Genomic DNA, 16,892 nt, shown 5'->3' on the forward strand with positions numbered 1-16,892 from the left:
AACCTTGTAAATCAACCATACTTCAATTAAAAAAAAAATCTCAAAAAATAGTCTCTGTTTCACTAACTTAAGGCTGGAGATTTCCCCCCATATTAATAAATATAATGTGAAAGTGCTAAGTTTCAAGAGACATTTCTTCCTCTAAAATACCGATGGAAATGGAAATATTCCAACCCTGTAGTAATCACACTCTGACTACAATAGAGCAGCAGTTGCACATCTGGCCTTGGTTTTCTTGCTCTCTGGTTTATCTCTGGACAACTAGTTTGGTTCAGAGCTAGAGCAGAGATAAATTTATTTAAATGAGATCGAATCCAGAGCAACAGCAGAAATAGTGATTAATGGTGGAAACTACAAAAAGAGCAGCCACTAGAAGGAAATAAAGATGGACCAGGGGCCAGAATGGTGCACTTTCTTATGGACAGAGCTGGGTCTCAAAGTCACAGTGACCCCATTGTGCTACACTGCTCTCCCCAGGTCTTCACTCATCTAAGCTTCTGTAAGCACCAAATAACTGAAATGCATGTGCTGCTGCGTTTTCCCATTGATGTGGAAAGAAATCCTTGAAATTCTTCATCTTCCCCGGATCTCAAAACTTACAATCCACCCTCCCGAGGAAGAGGGCCTCTCTTTTTCTGCCTGTCCTTCCTGGTTTCCCAGGCTTACTCGGGGGCCATGGAAACAAGCCACCCAGAGGAGCAAGCCTAGAGATGAAAGTCCAGCCATGTGTTCAATATGTGGGATATTTAAATAAAGCAGCACTGTTTTGGAAACTATAACCTGTTATTTAGAATTTGAACAGGGATTCTTGTTTTAAAGCCTGCAAACAATTCTTCTTTTATAGGACAGCAAGATTCGTCTGTGCCTTTGAGAAAAAGGGAACAGCAGCCTGGGAGCTTGTGAGGGCCTCCAGCACGGGATCTGACTGCCATCATGTGGCAGCCAGGGCTGTGACCACAGGGACAGAATCCCACCATGCGGCAGGCCTCTTCCCAGGGATTCAGAGAACGTGCCTCGGAGAACAGAAGTCTTTCTAGAGTCAACCTCATAAACTCTCCATCCTTATGACTCTGTGCCTGGATGAAAGTTTAATCTCTCTAGTGTGTCTAAGAAAACAAAGCAGGACTACAGTGAAAGGATCTGATAGTAACAACTGGAAAACAAGGGAGAGGACACAGGCATATGGACAGCAGGAACTCTGCAGAGGCACATCCCTGCATGGTCACCTGCTTTTTTCCAGATACTTCCACCTCTGTGGGTGATCAAAGGCACCAAGAATCCCCGGAAGTTTTTTAATTAACTCAGTAACACACAACTCTATCATGCAAATCAACAGAGTGAGACAGTTACATACATATTCTCAAATATTTATCATTGGAGTTGACGTTTTCAACTCATGCTTGAACGGTACACAGAACTGGGCATATCTGATATTGGGAGAATCCACAACATTTTATATTTTGCACACCTAACTGACTAACATCCATGCCCCACGTTCTGGCTGAGCTAATGCAAACCAGGAATCACTACTTCTTCTGACTAACGTTAAGAAGAAGGTCTAAGAGAGGTGATTATTTTTTACAATTTTCTGCCTGCTTACCTTCTTTGAGACCCAGGTACACACGTAAGCTCGGTGGCTTTAAAGGGCTTTCCTGAGAGCCCTTACTTACTGTAAGTAACTTACTGTTACTTATTTTCCAGTAAGTAACAGAGGCTTTACTGAGACCAGGGTCAGAGAGGCTACTAATAATAATGTCAACAAAAATGTCAGAACTCTGAGAAGGCCATAAAGATTAAGTACACCTCAGTCCACCTCTGGAATATAGTACCTAATGGGTTTAGAGGTTAAGAGTAGCTTTCAAAAATAAGCCTAATTTATAACCATAACAATATGTTTCGATATGTACTATAACAATTCATAAACAAACAGAAGCCCAAAATAAGTGAATCCGGACAAATAAGTAGATGATTACCCATGTAATCTACTCTACTCTTTAAATAGAAACAATTGAGGTACAAAAATCCCCCAATAAAAACCCTGCAAACTAAACTTGCTCCAGAATGAGTCTTTCCATTCAGTAGCCTACCAAACCTATTTTATGAGGAACAGATACTCAAAATGAATATCAATACTATGTCTTTCCATAGGATTTCACTGGAGAGCAGACAATACGCATTTTAAAAAAATCTTTATGTGCATCTTCATGAGATTGCTTATGACACTAGAAAAGGTTTTCTAACACTAAAGCATGGTTATATATCTTTTACGAGAGAAAGCTCTTCTATGTTACTTGGAAGAATTTATAGACGAAAGACACGTAAATCGTTGCTGAACAAAGAACAGAAACTATCAAGCTTTCATTGCAAGACCTCCAGGGGAAATAACAGAAGTCCACTCTGCAGTGAACCCTTCAGACACAAAACGCACTTCAACTTCTGGGCAGCTTCACCTTCAACCTCCTAGGCAGACGGCCTACTTCAACTTTGATTTTCTAGGTAGATGAGCTCATCGTAGGCTCTGAGCTGCTGAATCAGTCCTGTGTCCTGGGTAATGAATTTATCCTCCGAAATTTTTTTAAGTAGCAATTCTACATTCTGCAACTCAAGCCATCATTCCCTTATTCTAGTTTCTGAGGAAAGCAGAACTAGATGAGATAGTGTTACCAAAGGTACCTGCTTTCTGGACAGTTATTGTACAACCGGAAAATACTGCCTATATTTCTTCAGCAGTCAATGAGAAACGTATTGGTTCCCACAATGACAGAGAGGCCAAGGAGGGAAATTCGTTTCCTCTCCTGGTTTCCTCCAGGAATCCCCAAAGAGACATGGACGTTACACTGCAAACCATTCCCTATTCATACTTGGGAGTTAGGGATATAAAACTGTCACACGGCAACGGGGCTTAACAATGGCGAAGAGGAATGGCGTTCTTGCCAATAGTAAGAATCAGTGGTTTAATGGCTAGTTAGAGGCAATGCTAGCCACTGAAGTCGCCTCAGAGGGAAAAGGCTGCTTTTCTAATATCTTCCATGGCCGAAGGGCTTAGAAACTGCCCCAACTAGGAATGCTTCCAAGTTCAAAATCAAAGTTTATGTTTACTACAGTAGAACTCTAAACGTAATGGCATTAAAAGCCAGAAATAAAATAGTAAACTACCTTCTGTAAACCTGCCACAGAGGCCAAAATGTTCCCACACAGCAGGCCGACGAGGAGAGTACAAAGTACTGAGCCACCTTAAATCCTCGTAAAGTGACTCATTAAAGCGCCAGAGGAAAGGCTTCCCTTGGCCTTTTGCTCTTTTGCTGTATGAAGTCATGGCGAACTTCAGCCACTGTCCTACTGCTTCTGTTTGGAGGCAGTTTAACAATAGCTAACATCTTCTCAGCGCCCCCTATGAGAGGCACTGTGCTAAGCGCCGCGTATACTATTACATTTCGCTTTCAAGGCCGCCCACTGAACTTATTCCTAGTATTATTTCCATCTATGCATTAGAAAACCGGTGCTTAAGGTGGTTAAGTAAACCTGCTCAACGTCAAACCGAAAGTTACTCTTCGTGCAGGAACGGGAACCTGGGCCAGTCCAAGGCGAAAGCTCAAGTTCCCGCCACAGGACACGACCCCTCTGATGTCAGGGAAGTGTGGACCCCAATGTCAGCTCTTCCATCACAGTTGCCTCCCATGTGGACAGAGAGAATTGCTTCCTCCTCATTGAATGGAACACGGGACTGGAGAACCTAACTGGAGACTCAATCTTGATTTCGACGGTGAGGGGTTAAACAAGTCATTTTGCAGGGGTTTCTTCCCATTTTTAAAAGGAGAAGATAACATTCTGTGTTCAAATATGTAGAGCAGGCAAACTGCTATTGCTTCTGGCTCTTCCCCTCCAACAGCCGCAAGGTGAGAGCGTTGTCTGTGGATGTCCTTTTGCTAATCCCACCTTCACTGGGCTGTTTCTCTCTGCAAAGAGGTCCTATTTCTCCTGCGGCAAGTAGGACAAAGCGCGAGTGCCGTCACGGACCGCCTCTGCCCCTCCTGTCTGCCTCTTACCTGCTATCCCTAAATGCCCGGCTCTCCAGAACTCGGATCGGACCGCCTTTGTCATCTCCAACGATTAACTTGATTCAATGCACTATTCACTGAACACCTACCTACAGAGGGCTAAGTGGGGGCTATCAAGGCCCCCTAGCCATGACCACTTTTCTTTAGAAAAGAACAGTCTGGAAGAAGAGCTGGGAGTGTCCTGCATCTGGGAGAACGTGGTAAGCACTCCTCTGATGACAGCATGGAGGGATGGATTTATTGCCAGGGTAGGGGCAAGGGAAAGACGGATAAAAGAGGCAGATGGTAATGTGTGCTTTGAAGGAAGAGAACTCCAGAAGGTAGATGTGAGTGGAGAAGGGCGTTCTAGGCAAAGAAGGGCAGACACCAGGAAGAGGAAGGGCTGAAGGTCGGTTCCACGGGCCTCAGGGGGAGGAGAGGTGAGGCAGGGGCTGCGAAGGGGGCCTGGAGGAGCGGGGGGCCGCATAAGGGCACCCCGAGATCACATGTGTTAGCAAGGGGGCTGCTCCACCCTGGTCTCAGAGTACCAGGTGAGGGCCCGGGCTTAGGGAGCCCACAGGCCGTGGCCAGCCACAAACATGCCATCTGTGGCCTGTGGCATTTCAAAAAAAATTAAAATCGACAACATCAAACAAAATAGATTTTTACAGATACATGGGCATTTCTAGCTCCTTGTGGAAAGACCTGGAAAATCTGCTCACCCAGGCCTCCCAAGCTGGCATAAGCACCCTGAAGATAAGAAGCAGCAGCCCTCTGAGGGCAGGACAAATACCCTCCAAAGGACTCAGCACCCAACACCCCTAGCATTCAACCCTGGGCCCACTTCACCTGACTGGGCGCCAGGGAACTGAGGCTGCAACCCCTGCTGGGGGGACAGTGCAGGGGGTGGGATTTAAGTGTCCCCTGTTCACTTACTTAGGTACTGAGGTTGGGCCTGTTTCTTCATCAGTCTTAGTTTCCTTTTCTGTCAAATGGAGTGAATATCACCTACCTCTGTTTTGTCGGGCGGATGAAATGGGGTAATTTAACAGTTAGCACAGTGCTTAGTGCAAAATACATCTTTAGTAAGCGATGGCTGCTGCCACCGTAATTATGACAGGAAAACACTTCCTTCAGGGCCAGGAACTGCCGGGACGTTGCTTCCCACAGAAAGGCGCCCTGGAACGCAGGTGTAAGGTGTTGAGTGCCCTGGCCCTTCCAAGTTACAAATTCCTGACCCGCTGTCACTGCACTTGATCAGCTGTGTGCTGCTCTGATGTGTTTTTACCTCTAGCATTAAAGAAACAGATGGGGCTTCCCTGGTGGCTCAGTGGTTAAGAATCCACCTGCCAATGCAGGGGACACAGGTTCGAGCCCGGGTCCGGGAAGATCCCACATACCGTGGAGCAACTAGGCCCCTGCGCCACAACTACTGAGCCTGCGCTCTAGAGCCCGTGAGCCACAACTACTGAGCCCACGAGCCACAACTACTGAAGCCTGCGTGCCTAGAGCCCGTGCTCCACAACAAGACAAGCCACTGCAGTAAGGAGCCCGTGCACAGCAACAAAGATTAGCCTCCGCTCGCCGCAACTAGAGAAAGCCTGCGCATGGCAACAAAGACCCAATGCAGCCAAAAATAAAATAAAATTAAAAAAAAAAAGTAACAGATGACACACGCACACAGGTATGTTAATGCAGGGATTAATATATTCAAATTCAACCAGCTCGCTTGCTGTCATCCTATTTTAGCACAAGTTTTCTTTCATACAACCAATTCGAAAATACCCAAACCGTCACTACAACACGCGCTCCCATGGAAGCCAAGGCTTACTACAAATCCAAAGAAATTAGCCTCCCGTGCATGGGTGGCATGGCTTTCAACATCTCTGAGTCTGGAGGAGTGTGAAGCTGTTGGAATATCTACCATAAGCCTGTCAGACAGCAGCTGAAATCCAGAAGATCATCTGACTCTACCGAGGACTGAGCCATTTTTTCTGAGCATGAATTAAACAGATGGCGTCCCCGTAAGTGCTTTTCCAGAACCGCCCCGGGAACAGCTTCAACGCTATAATTTTGCTAAGTGAAGTGACTCGAGTTTTGTGCTCGAGCATCAAACAGGAAGCACCATACATCTCTTATGACCAAATGTGCCACTGAAAGGCCACGGTACTCCAGAACAAAGTCCCCTCGAAAGGACTAACTTATTTCAAAGAGTAATAGAACAGAGGACATGTATATCCTCAAGTAATAGTCTAGACATATAGTAGCAGACGGGTATATTATTTTTTTATCTTTAGGCACAAGAAAGAGATGTGCGTGGCTATGGGCCATTCTTTCCTAGAACTCTTAACGCCAATGCCCTGTCAAACTACCTTGGGGAAAGAGCAGGGAGTCAGGCACTTAGAACTTAGCACGTGGTGCTGGTGGGCCACGACCCTGTCCATCGGAACGCTCACATACAAGAAATGCAAGAGACAGACAGGGACATTTATAAAAGAAAGCTGCTTTTATAAAATTTGATCGTTATTCTCTTTAAAGAAGCACAGTCATTAATTCAATTGTCATTTAACCAGAAGGAGGGCCCCAGGTGTCATCTGCCGATGTTTGTCGCCCGGCATCCATCCACCCAACTCCAAATTTCCCACTGAAGAGCTGCCCCCGTGCATTCTCAGAGGGAACCTGTCCAGCTCTGTGTATGAACACAGACGCCAGCCAAGTACGTGCCTTGGTAATCGGGCTCAGGGTTCCAGGTGGCCCAGTCAGAACGAAGGAGATTCAGAGTGAGACTTAAATTGGGGTTTATGGGAAAGAAGCGTCTCATCCCCAGTGGACATGACTGAGAGAAGACGTAAGTGGGGCTGCTGCAGACATCTTTTGACTGTCAGGGTGAACTGTTTGAGAGTGATGTCAAAACAGAGCAACGGGAGGGGTGACGGAGAAAGAGAAAGACATCTACCCAAGACGTCTCCGTTACCTGGCCTCCAAATCCCCATTTCGGTGAAGCCTGTTGGACTTGGATTTCTCTCATGTGTAACAGAAAGGGTCTAACTGTTCTATGTACATGAAGAGGCAGATCTAGGGACGTAATGGCATTCTGGGACTCCTCTAAGCCACAGGGCTTGACAGGAAAACTCGGCACAAACACATTCGGTGTCGTCCAGCAGTGCCCAAACCTACCCTGGGCAACAGCTCTTTCACCAGAGTGAATGCACCGTGGCAAAGCCAAGCCCAGGCAGGTCTCGAAATGGAGGGCAAGTTAAACGAAAAAGAGCTCTAACGTGGGAAAGAAATGCAGAGGAAACCAAAGAAAGCAGAGTTGGAGGAAAACTAATAAAGGGAGAGCAATTAAGGGGAGAAAGTGAGTTAATGGTGTCTCTTGGTGAGGCACGGTCTAAGGAAGCGGGACTTATTGAAAACCCTACAGGCACTCTCTTTCATTCTTATCTGCACACTGTGTATTTTTCGTTTTTTAAGGCTCTGGATATGTGGTCTTATTTTAACTGGCATTACCGGCAAAAGCAGTTCAAGTATTTTCCTCGGGGAAAAGTGTAGTCCATTTATCTGGGAAAATAAACATGAAAAAGCCATGTAAATTTATTTGGGGATAAAAGAGGAGGCGTGTTTTAGTTCCAAATTTAGTTTAAAAACACTACAGCTTTCAGCTGAGGATTGTAGAATTACAGGACAGCGTTTCAAGCTGTGCTCTCATGTCATCATTTTGTCTGAAGAAAGCTGCCACCTTAGATGACTGAACTCATCAAACCACTGTAACAAAATGTCTCAGAGGCTGGAACTAAGATGGGGGTGGCAGCCTGCTCTCTCCTCTTGGGTCTCCGTTGGCATGAGTGCTTTGCATGCTTTCTGGCTGGAGAAGGAGAATTTTGTTGTGTCTGTTTTGATTGGAACTTGGGTACCTGAGGGAGACAGAGGAAGAGTGGAAGGCATGTGGGTGATGGAGGCGGTGCCCGTCTCCCCCCAGGACTGATTCTGGACCCGAGCAGGCTGCTTCAGGGTTGGCGCCCAGGTGGGGTGGTGAGGCCAGGAGAGCTATCACCTAGCGCACCCATCAGATCTACCGTGACGGCTGACACCAGCATTCCCGAGAAGGTGAGAAGCAGCAGGGGTGACCGGAGGACACCCTAAAAGGCTGCCACATGCCAGAATCCCACCTGGAGGCCAGATTGCAGGGGCAAGAACAGACTCTGTTCTAGGCACACTGGAACAGGCATACCTGGTAAGGAAACTTTGACCTTAGGAAGGAACACTGCACCCCAGAATCTGGAAGTAGGGTTCCTGTAACTCCCTTGAGTTACACGCCTCCCTTCTCCAGATGTGAAGCCTAAGGCATCCCCGTGACATGACACAAGTCTTCCGTACATCCTCAAATAGGCGTACACCTCTCGAGAAATGTACATGAAAAGTCTCCTCCCTTACTCAGAGCAAGCCCCTGAGGCACGGCCCTGTGGGTTATCCTCAAAGAATCCTGAAGTCCAGGACGAAGGATGAACTCGGTCCACCAGTGATGAGATTTAGAGCTTGCCCAACGCCACCATGAATCCACGTACGTTCTGGATACGCAAGCGGATTCAATATCAACTTAATTAACGTGATCAGGAAAGTTACTCAACACACGCTAAAGGAGAAGAGAAAGGATGTTTAGATCATCTATCTACAAAAGAGCTTGTCGGCGCAGACGAGAGCTAACCACATCTCTAGTCCGTTCCTTGAGACGAGTTTAATAACGTGTCCTTGAGCTGCACAACCACCTTTCCTATAATTGTTTGCACAGGTCTCCCCTCTATTTATGCCTACGTGTTATATTCATTTTTGGAAGTGGCTGCTATGAAAGTGGTTCTGTTTATTTTCAATTATTCTACAATATCTGATTTTCTTTTTCTTTCACGTGAAACCCACATGCTTTGCCGCCTACAGACGGATTATCACCTTCATTCTACACCAGGATCTTCACTTCATTTACACTCAGAGTCAGTTGCGTGTAAGTTGCTGGGGGCAGCAACGCGACACCTTCCCCAACCTGAGAACAAGCCCCACTTACCCAGCGTGAGAGAAGCCGTCATAATTTGATGGCTGATGCTGGAAAGGGCCTTCTTTCTGATTTCCAGACTTTAAGTAACAGGATTTAATTTCCCCTGCAAAATTTCGGCAAAGAAGATTACACAGTTATTCGTATATGATCATTTCCGCGTATACTTTTTCCAAGTTAGAGAGAACTCATTTTGGACTATTTTAATGATAATTGTTGGTAGACTAGGTCCATTCTTTGTATTTCTCCATAGAATGTGTAACTTAGCTAAGAAAATCGTGACGTACCTCTCTGATAATATGCTTAGACAAGTTTGACTCAGTTACTTACTTTTCATTGAAGTATAGTTGATTCACAGTGTTGTGTTAGTTTCAGGTGTACAGCAAAGGGAATCAGTTATATATATATATATATATACATTCTTTTTCAGATTCTTTTCCATTATAGCTTATTACAAGATATTGAATATAGTTCCCTGTGCTATACAGTAGGTCCTTGTTGTCTATCTATTTTATGTATAATAGTGTGTATCTGTTAATCCCAAACTCCCAATTTATCCCTCCCCGCTTTCCCACTTTGGTAACCATAAGTTTGTTTTCTATGTCTGTGAGTTTGTTTCTGTCCATTTGTGCCATTTTTTAAGATTCCACATATAAGTGATATCACATGACTCAGTTACTTACTAATTGCTTTTCATCGATTCATTTGTGCCATTTCTAATCCCCTTCTGCGTATTCTTTTCAATGCATTTCTTCTGTATATTCTCTGCACGTGTCAGGATGATCTGTGTATGCTGTAACTGGGTTTGGTTTTGTTTTGTTTGTATCATGTGCAGAAGAGGCTTATTAAGTGTGTGGTTTTGATCGGTGGACCACAAGGGGCCATCCCAACCTTTGAATTTGCAGATGAGCATTGGCACAGCTGCTGACTGGTATGTCAGCCTGGTAATGAGGAAAAGCAAGAGATGGAATTAATTTGTGGAGCTAAATTAGCCTGCGAAAGTGGTTCAGGGTACTGAGGTGTGAAAAGCAGTTCACTTTGTAAATGTAAACGGTCTCTCCCCAGAAGAGGTTTTGGGTGACAGGGAAGCATAATTAACCTTGTCTGTTATGAGCAGCTGCAATGTAGGCTGCAGTGCTGGACCTCAACTTCAAGGTTGTACCCCCAAAAGAAACATTCACAGTGACAACCAACGGCCCCTCTGGAGGCTTGGATAGAAGTGCTACTGTCGTTCTTCATAATGTAAAAGTCTCTTTGTATTTCTGCAGATGCAGAAGCACTTCAAATTATAAACCGCTGATCTATATAGAGAGGGTAATATATCATTTATTATCCAAACCAGGATCCTTGTGAGAGTAGAATAATAAGTTTACATTGATCTATAAGGGGCTTAACCCAAGACCCGACCTACAAAAACTAAGACCTATATCCCTTATCTAAGGAACCTTGAATTTGCCTTTTAATGGTTCTTCCTTCCTTTCCTTCTTTCTCTTTCTTTCTTTCTTGTTCTTTCTTCCTTCCGTCCTTCCTTTCTATTACTTTTTAAAATCTTTTTTATAACAAGGTATTAAAAATATATCAGGGTCAGATTTTCAACATATATCCAATGAATATTTCTTAGGTACTGGGCATTACCTTCCCAAAGTTTACAACTGTGAGGGAGAAAATGTCACTAATCAAATTATTATAAGTCAATAAACAATTAGAAGCTGTAACAGTCTCAAAGAAGGAAAAGGATAGGGTGTTAGGAAAGCAAAAGAGCAGAAGAACCTGATTAAACCTGGGAAATCCAGGAAAGGTTTTCCTGAAGAACTTTCTTTAGAACTGAGATCCGAAGGATAAATGGCACAATGTGGGCACAGGGACACGGTTATGTGCAAAGGCCCTGAGGCAGGAGGGCGCACACTCTGTTCTAAGAACATTATGTGTGAGCAAGCAGAACTAAGCCTTCCTCTTCCAGTCTAGTACAGGTATCCCCCGCTTTTTTAAGTTCGCTTCACGCCACCTCATTTTTTACGAAAGACCTACCTTAGTACATGTTTTTGCTAACTGAAAGAAATCCGAAAATTTTTTCTGCTTCTAAAGGGCTGAAAGTGAAAAGAGCATTCAGGGTTTGTTTTGGAGTGAGTTATACAGCCAGCGCACACCCCAAGCAATGAGAGTAGCATCACCAAGCTCCCTCCCCAGGTACTATACCCAGTATCTCAGCATCAAGCTGCCATAGCTTTGAATTAGGACCATCTGTGTCTTATACTGATGTATTTTTTGCATCCTTAGGTAACTGCCTCTTTGCTTCATACCCTTTCAGTTTAGGAAAGATCTCGTAGGACCACTCTACTTTCAGATAGAGGGGAAACCTGTCCTCAGGCTAAGAGACCACATGGGACCTTGAGAAAGCTGCCAGCCTTCCCCCTTCTACGTCATGAGTAAAGAGCTCTAAAGACTTACCATGTTCATCGATAAAGACATGCATCGCATCCACAGACATCTCATCTTGCACAGATGTTTCAGGTCCACTGATGACTTGCAACACAGAACTATCTTGTTGGGAAGTTACCCTGTAGATTATCTGCCTCTGTCTACTGCCCTGGAAACTTAACATACATAAAAATTTCAGAAGCAATGTGGAACGCCTCCTTACCCTTAAGAAAGCATTAAAAGAAGCAGCCAGTAAGTGAGGCTGCACCAGCATGAAGCTATAGACGTAAGTTATCCTTACAGGGTCGGGATCTTGGCAGGTTCAGTGAGCCCGGGGCTGGTGCTGGTGTGCTCTTGACTTTGCACGTCTGGTTTTCCTTGCTTGGCGTTGGGTCCACTGGGCTTCTCACTTTCTAGGATTTCCTCCTTTTTCTCCTGGGAATGGTTATCTGAAAAACATTGCTTTATGTGTTAACATCATATTAAATAAGAAATTAATGGGAAGATACTTGGAAACAAGTTACCAAAACTGAAGCAAGAATAGATAGAAAATCTAAATAGCTCCTATGAATTCAGAATAAATACATTTAAAATAAATTAAATACATTTTATTTAGATAAATTTTCATTTTACTAATTACGAAAGTACCTAAATATTTTTGAAAAACAGAAGTGTGTATGTGTCAGAGACATGTTATTGAGACATCTACAAATACCATCACTTTACGTATGGATTCAAGGACTCCCCTGTAATACTCCAGTGACCACTGGCTTACCCAGTTGAAAATCACCCTTTTGGTTAACTTAGTCCTGAAAGGTTCATAACTCATATATGAATAGCATCGAGGAAAATAATGGCGATTTTGGAGTAAAGTCTCATTTTGCATTTTAAAACCTTATCAGTCTTTCCTTCTCACTCATTCTCAAAATCTAAATTTTCAAGCTGAAGGTAGAATTAGCCTCTTCATAAAGTAGGTGCTCATTAAGTAGAGCTGACCTTGAACCACACCTTGGCACTGTGGAGGACTCAGTGAGATACTATGCCTACGCCTTACCCTGAGAATATTTTAAGATGAATTAGAATTCCAAGATCAATAGGTATATATCGGGTTTTTGAATTTTTAGAATCCTCTTTAAATAATGGACCAGAACAAGGGTCTTAGTTTACACCATTATGCAAAGTGGAATGACCCCTGAGGGTCAGCCGTCCTTATCTAAAGACACACCCAATGGCCACTTTTAAGGTCACAATGTCCTCTGTATTCCCATGACCAAAGATACCAATAGCTATCTTCTTCTGCATAAATTTTTGCCTGAGAGAAGAACACGATTGAGTGGTTTGAACCTACAGGCTCTTTCAAGACATGGCATTCAGAAAGTCCACCAAGATCTGTCTCAAAAGGTGAAGTGGGGTCTAAATCACATCATCATGTATACAACAAAGTTTTTCATCCTTGGACTTGAAGTACTTAGAGAAACACTGCTGACTTCCAAGTGAGTCCTGAAGATAAATATTCCCAGTGCATCTGTGAAACGATCAGAATTTCTTTGGTACAAAAATGTTTGCCTTTCATTTGACAGCTTGTCAGGATAGAAGTTTTCACAGTTTTCAAGAAACACATTTGTGAGAAAGTGCTATCATAACAAACAGCTTTAGCCAGTGATCACGTCACGTAAAAACTGCAGGGAGGCATGTTTAGACAGCTCTACCTTCTGACACTACATGTATGTGGACCCATCCATTCGCTTCGCTTTTAATACCTTAGTCTCTCCTTCCCTTAAATGGGCACATTACATATGTCAACCTATGGGTTATTTTTTTCTTTTTCCCTTTAAAAATACACGTTTATAGGAATTCTCTGTTTCTAAAAATAATACACATGAATGCCATGTAATTTAAAACTAGAGAAAAGGAAAAAAACTCTTAAATTACTCTTAACCCCACCATGCTGTTACAGGAGCCAATATGAGACATACCACACCAGTACTTTTTTCTAGGCATCATTTTTTTTTTCAAAATTTAAGTCATAATCCAGATGTTGATTTAGAACTGTTCTACTTGACTTAAAGTATTGTAAATATTTAATGACATTAGACATTCTCCTACATCATCTAAAAATGGAAGTTATATAATATTACGTTCATATAATTTACTGAACTAAATAGAACAGTTAGCACACAAATGTTTCATAGCTGTTCTATTTATCTTAAAGTGTTGTAAATATTTAATTACGTGAGATATCCTTCTACCTTATGCAAGAACTGAAGTATACACAACATTTAAAAGTATAATTTATTAAACTAGACCCCTACTGTTATAAATTTAGGGTCTGTCAATTCTTCTATACTCCAGATAATTCTTCAATAATCATCTTCACATGCATCATGATTATTTTCTTAGAAAGTCTAGAAGAAACTGAGTATACAAATGGATAATAGCCAGACAATATATATAAATGCAGAACTCTGACCTACAAGCTACAGCAACCAGCCCAGAAAACCAACCCATAACCTACGGTAACCAGCCAAGAAACCAATACACGATACAAGTCAGACTTGCAGGAACTCAGACCACTGCTTCTAGCAAATAGCTCAGAAAGCCAAATAATAACCCCTATAACAATCAGTCCCAAATGGCCAGGACTTGAACAATAACAGAGCTTCCCTAATTTTTGCCCCTGCTTCCAACCAGAGAAACCCAACCAATCAGAAGGAGCCAAATACGCTCCCCTAACCAATCGCATAGGGTGCTCTAATTACCCCACCTCCAGCTTCCCCAGGCCAACAGCCTGCAATCACACCCAAAGCCTTCCTTTCTTCCACTACAAAGCTTTCCCACTCCTCTGCCTGCCTTGGAGTCGCTGCCAAAATGCTGGTGGCTGACTCTCGCTGTAGCAAGCTCTGAATGATAGCCTTAGTTCTTCTCATTTGAGCAGTCTTTGTTTATTTCCACAAAGTAAAATAAAGCTGTATCAAAAGAAAACAAAAACATGGTTTTAAAGGCTGTTGATAAGGGTGTGGTTTTCCATAACCTCAAATTCTAGAATATCCCCAAGACCTAAAGATAATTTAAAGGCCTTTGTGGAGATGACCTGGGTTGGAAATAAGAGCACCATAGAGGGCTTCCCTGGTGGCACAGTGGTTAAGAATCCACCTGCCAACACAGGGGACACGGGTTCGAGCCCAGGCCCGGGAAGATCCCACATGCCGCGGAGCAACTAAGCCCATGCGCCACGACTACTGAGCCTGCGCTCTAGAGCCCGTGAGCCACAACTACTGAGCCCACGTGCCACAACTACTGAGCCCATGCACCTAGAGCCCATGCTCCGCAACAAGAGAAGCCACTGCAATGAGAAGCCCGCGCACCAAAGCCAAGAGTAGCCCCCGCTCACCGTAACTAGAGAAAGCCCGCACGCAGCAACAAAGACCCAATGTAGCCAAAAATAAATAAATTTATTTAAAAAAAAAAAAAAGAGTACCATAGAGATACCTGGACAACCACATGTAAAAGAAAAAGATTAGAACATTTCTTCACACCGTATGCAAAAATAAGCTCAAAATGGATTAAAGACCTAAATGTAAGATCAAAAAACAAAATACTCCCAGAAGAAAACATAGGCAGAACACTCTTTGACATAAATCGTAGTATTATTGTTTGCATCTGTTTCCTAAGGCAAAGGAAACAAAAGCAAAAACAAACAAATGGGACTAATTAAACTTAAAAGCTTACAGCAAAGGAGACCACTGTCAAAACAAACAGACAACCTAATGATTGGGAGAAAATATTTGCAAATAATATGACCAATAAGGAGCTAATATCCAAAATATATAAACATTTCATACAAATCAATATCAAGAAAACAAATCAACCCGATTCAAAAAATGGGCAGAAGACATGAATAGACATTTTCCTAAAGAAGACATAAAGATGGCCAACAGGCACATGAAAAGACGCTCAACATTGCTAATCATCAGAGAAATGCAAATCAAAACCACAATGAGACGTTACCTCACACCTGTCAGAAGGGCTATCATCAAAAAGTCTACAGATAATACATGTTGTTGAGAATATGGAGAAAAGGGAACCCTAGTAATTGTTGGTGGTAATGTAAACTGGTACGGCCACTATGGAGAACAGTATGGAAATTCCTCAAAAATCTGAAAATAGAACCACCATATGATCCAGCAATCCCACTCCTGGGTATATATCTGAAGAAAACGAAAACACTAATTTGAAAAGGTATTCACAGCAACAGTGTCTACAACAGCCAAGATATGTAAGCAACCTAAGTGTCCATCAACAGGTGAATGGATAAAGAAGATGTGGTATAACTATTTCCAATGGAATACTACTCAGCCATAAAAAGGAATGAACTTTTGCCATTTGCAACAAAATGGATGGACTTGTAGTTATTATGCTTAGTGAAATAAGTCAGACAGAGAAAGACAAATACTGTATGTTATCACATATATGTGGAATCTAAAAAATAAAACTAGTGAATATAACAAAACAGAAACAGACTCAGAGATATAGAGAACAAACTAGTGGTTACCAGTGGGGAGAGGGAAGGGGGGAGGGGCAAGACAGGGGTAGGGGGTTAAGAGGTACAAACCACTATGTTTAAAATAAATAAGCTACAAGGATACATTGTAAAGCACCGGGAACAGAGCCAATATTTTATAAGAACTTTAAATGAAGTACAATCTTTAAAAATTGTAAATCACTGTTAGATACCGGAAATAAATATAATATTGTAAATCAACTATATTTCAATAAAAAAAAAAATAGGAGGCAGGAGAGTAATTCCCAGGACAATAAGAAGAGCAAATGTTTGGTAATTTTAAAAAATTAAATTAAAAAAAAAACCCTGTCCCTGCCTGGAATAGGTATACGATCCAGTCCAACTCCTCCCTCCCTGTTGTACCTGCAAGTTCCCGACAACCAAGCCTGTTCCTTTCCATAGAAAACCTCAGAGCATCCACATCTCTTTGCACAGCCCCTAGGTTTCCAACTCAACCCTGTTCTGATTGCACGTGGCTGGCTGAAAAGTTTAAGAGCAGAAACTTAAGTAGACAGACCAAATAAACCTCACATATAGCCTGAGGGGAACCTCAGAAGAGAAGTCTGAAATTGATCAAGTACAAGACTTTTCACATATTTTCTTACTTGAATCATCACAGTAAATCTGTAACGTATTATTATTCCTGCTTTACTGAAGCTACTGTGACTCAGATGGATATGGTGAGTTGTCCAAGCTCACCCCGCTGGACGGCAAAACCAAAATTTGGCCCTGGGCTGTCAAGTTCCAAACCCAGAGCTCTGTCCTCCCCACACACAGCTTCCCGGAAAGAAACACATCACCCAGATCAGCATTACCTAATACAGTAGCCAGT

The 16,892-nt window shown here is 42.9% G+C and overlaps 1 protein-coding gene across 2 annotated transcripts in view; it reads right to left on the bottom strand.

The window, feature by feature from the left end:
* Window positions 1-16,892, bottom strand: part of PCNX2 (pecanex 2) — a gene marked incomplete at its 5' end in the record, with an annotated part of 272,510 nt that overhangs the window by 224,275 nt on the left and 31,343 nt on the right. For both annotated transcript variants that reach the window (XM_082673815.1, XM_082673816.1), the window contains 3 exons: window positions 9,094-9,187; window positions 11,530-11,675; window positions 11,801-11,948. In XM_082673815.1, coding sequence (XP_082529941.1) covers window positions 9,094-9,187; window positions 11,530-11,675; window positions 11,801-11,948 — 388 coding nt within the window. The remainder of the gene's footprint in view (window positions 1-9,093; window positions 9,188-11,529; window positions 11,676-11,800; window positions 11,949-16,892) is intronic.

This window comes from Grampus griseus (genome assembly GCF_964374135.1).
Source record: "Grampus griseus genome assembly, chromosome: 16".
NCBI classification, from domain to species: domain Eukaryota; kingdom Metazoa; phylum Chordata; class Mammalia; order Artiodactyla; family Delphinidae; genus Grampus; species Grampus griseus.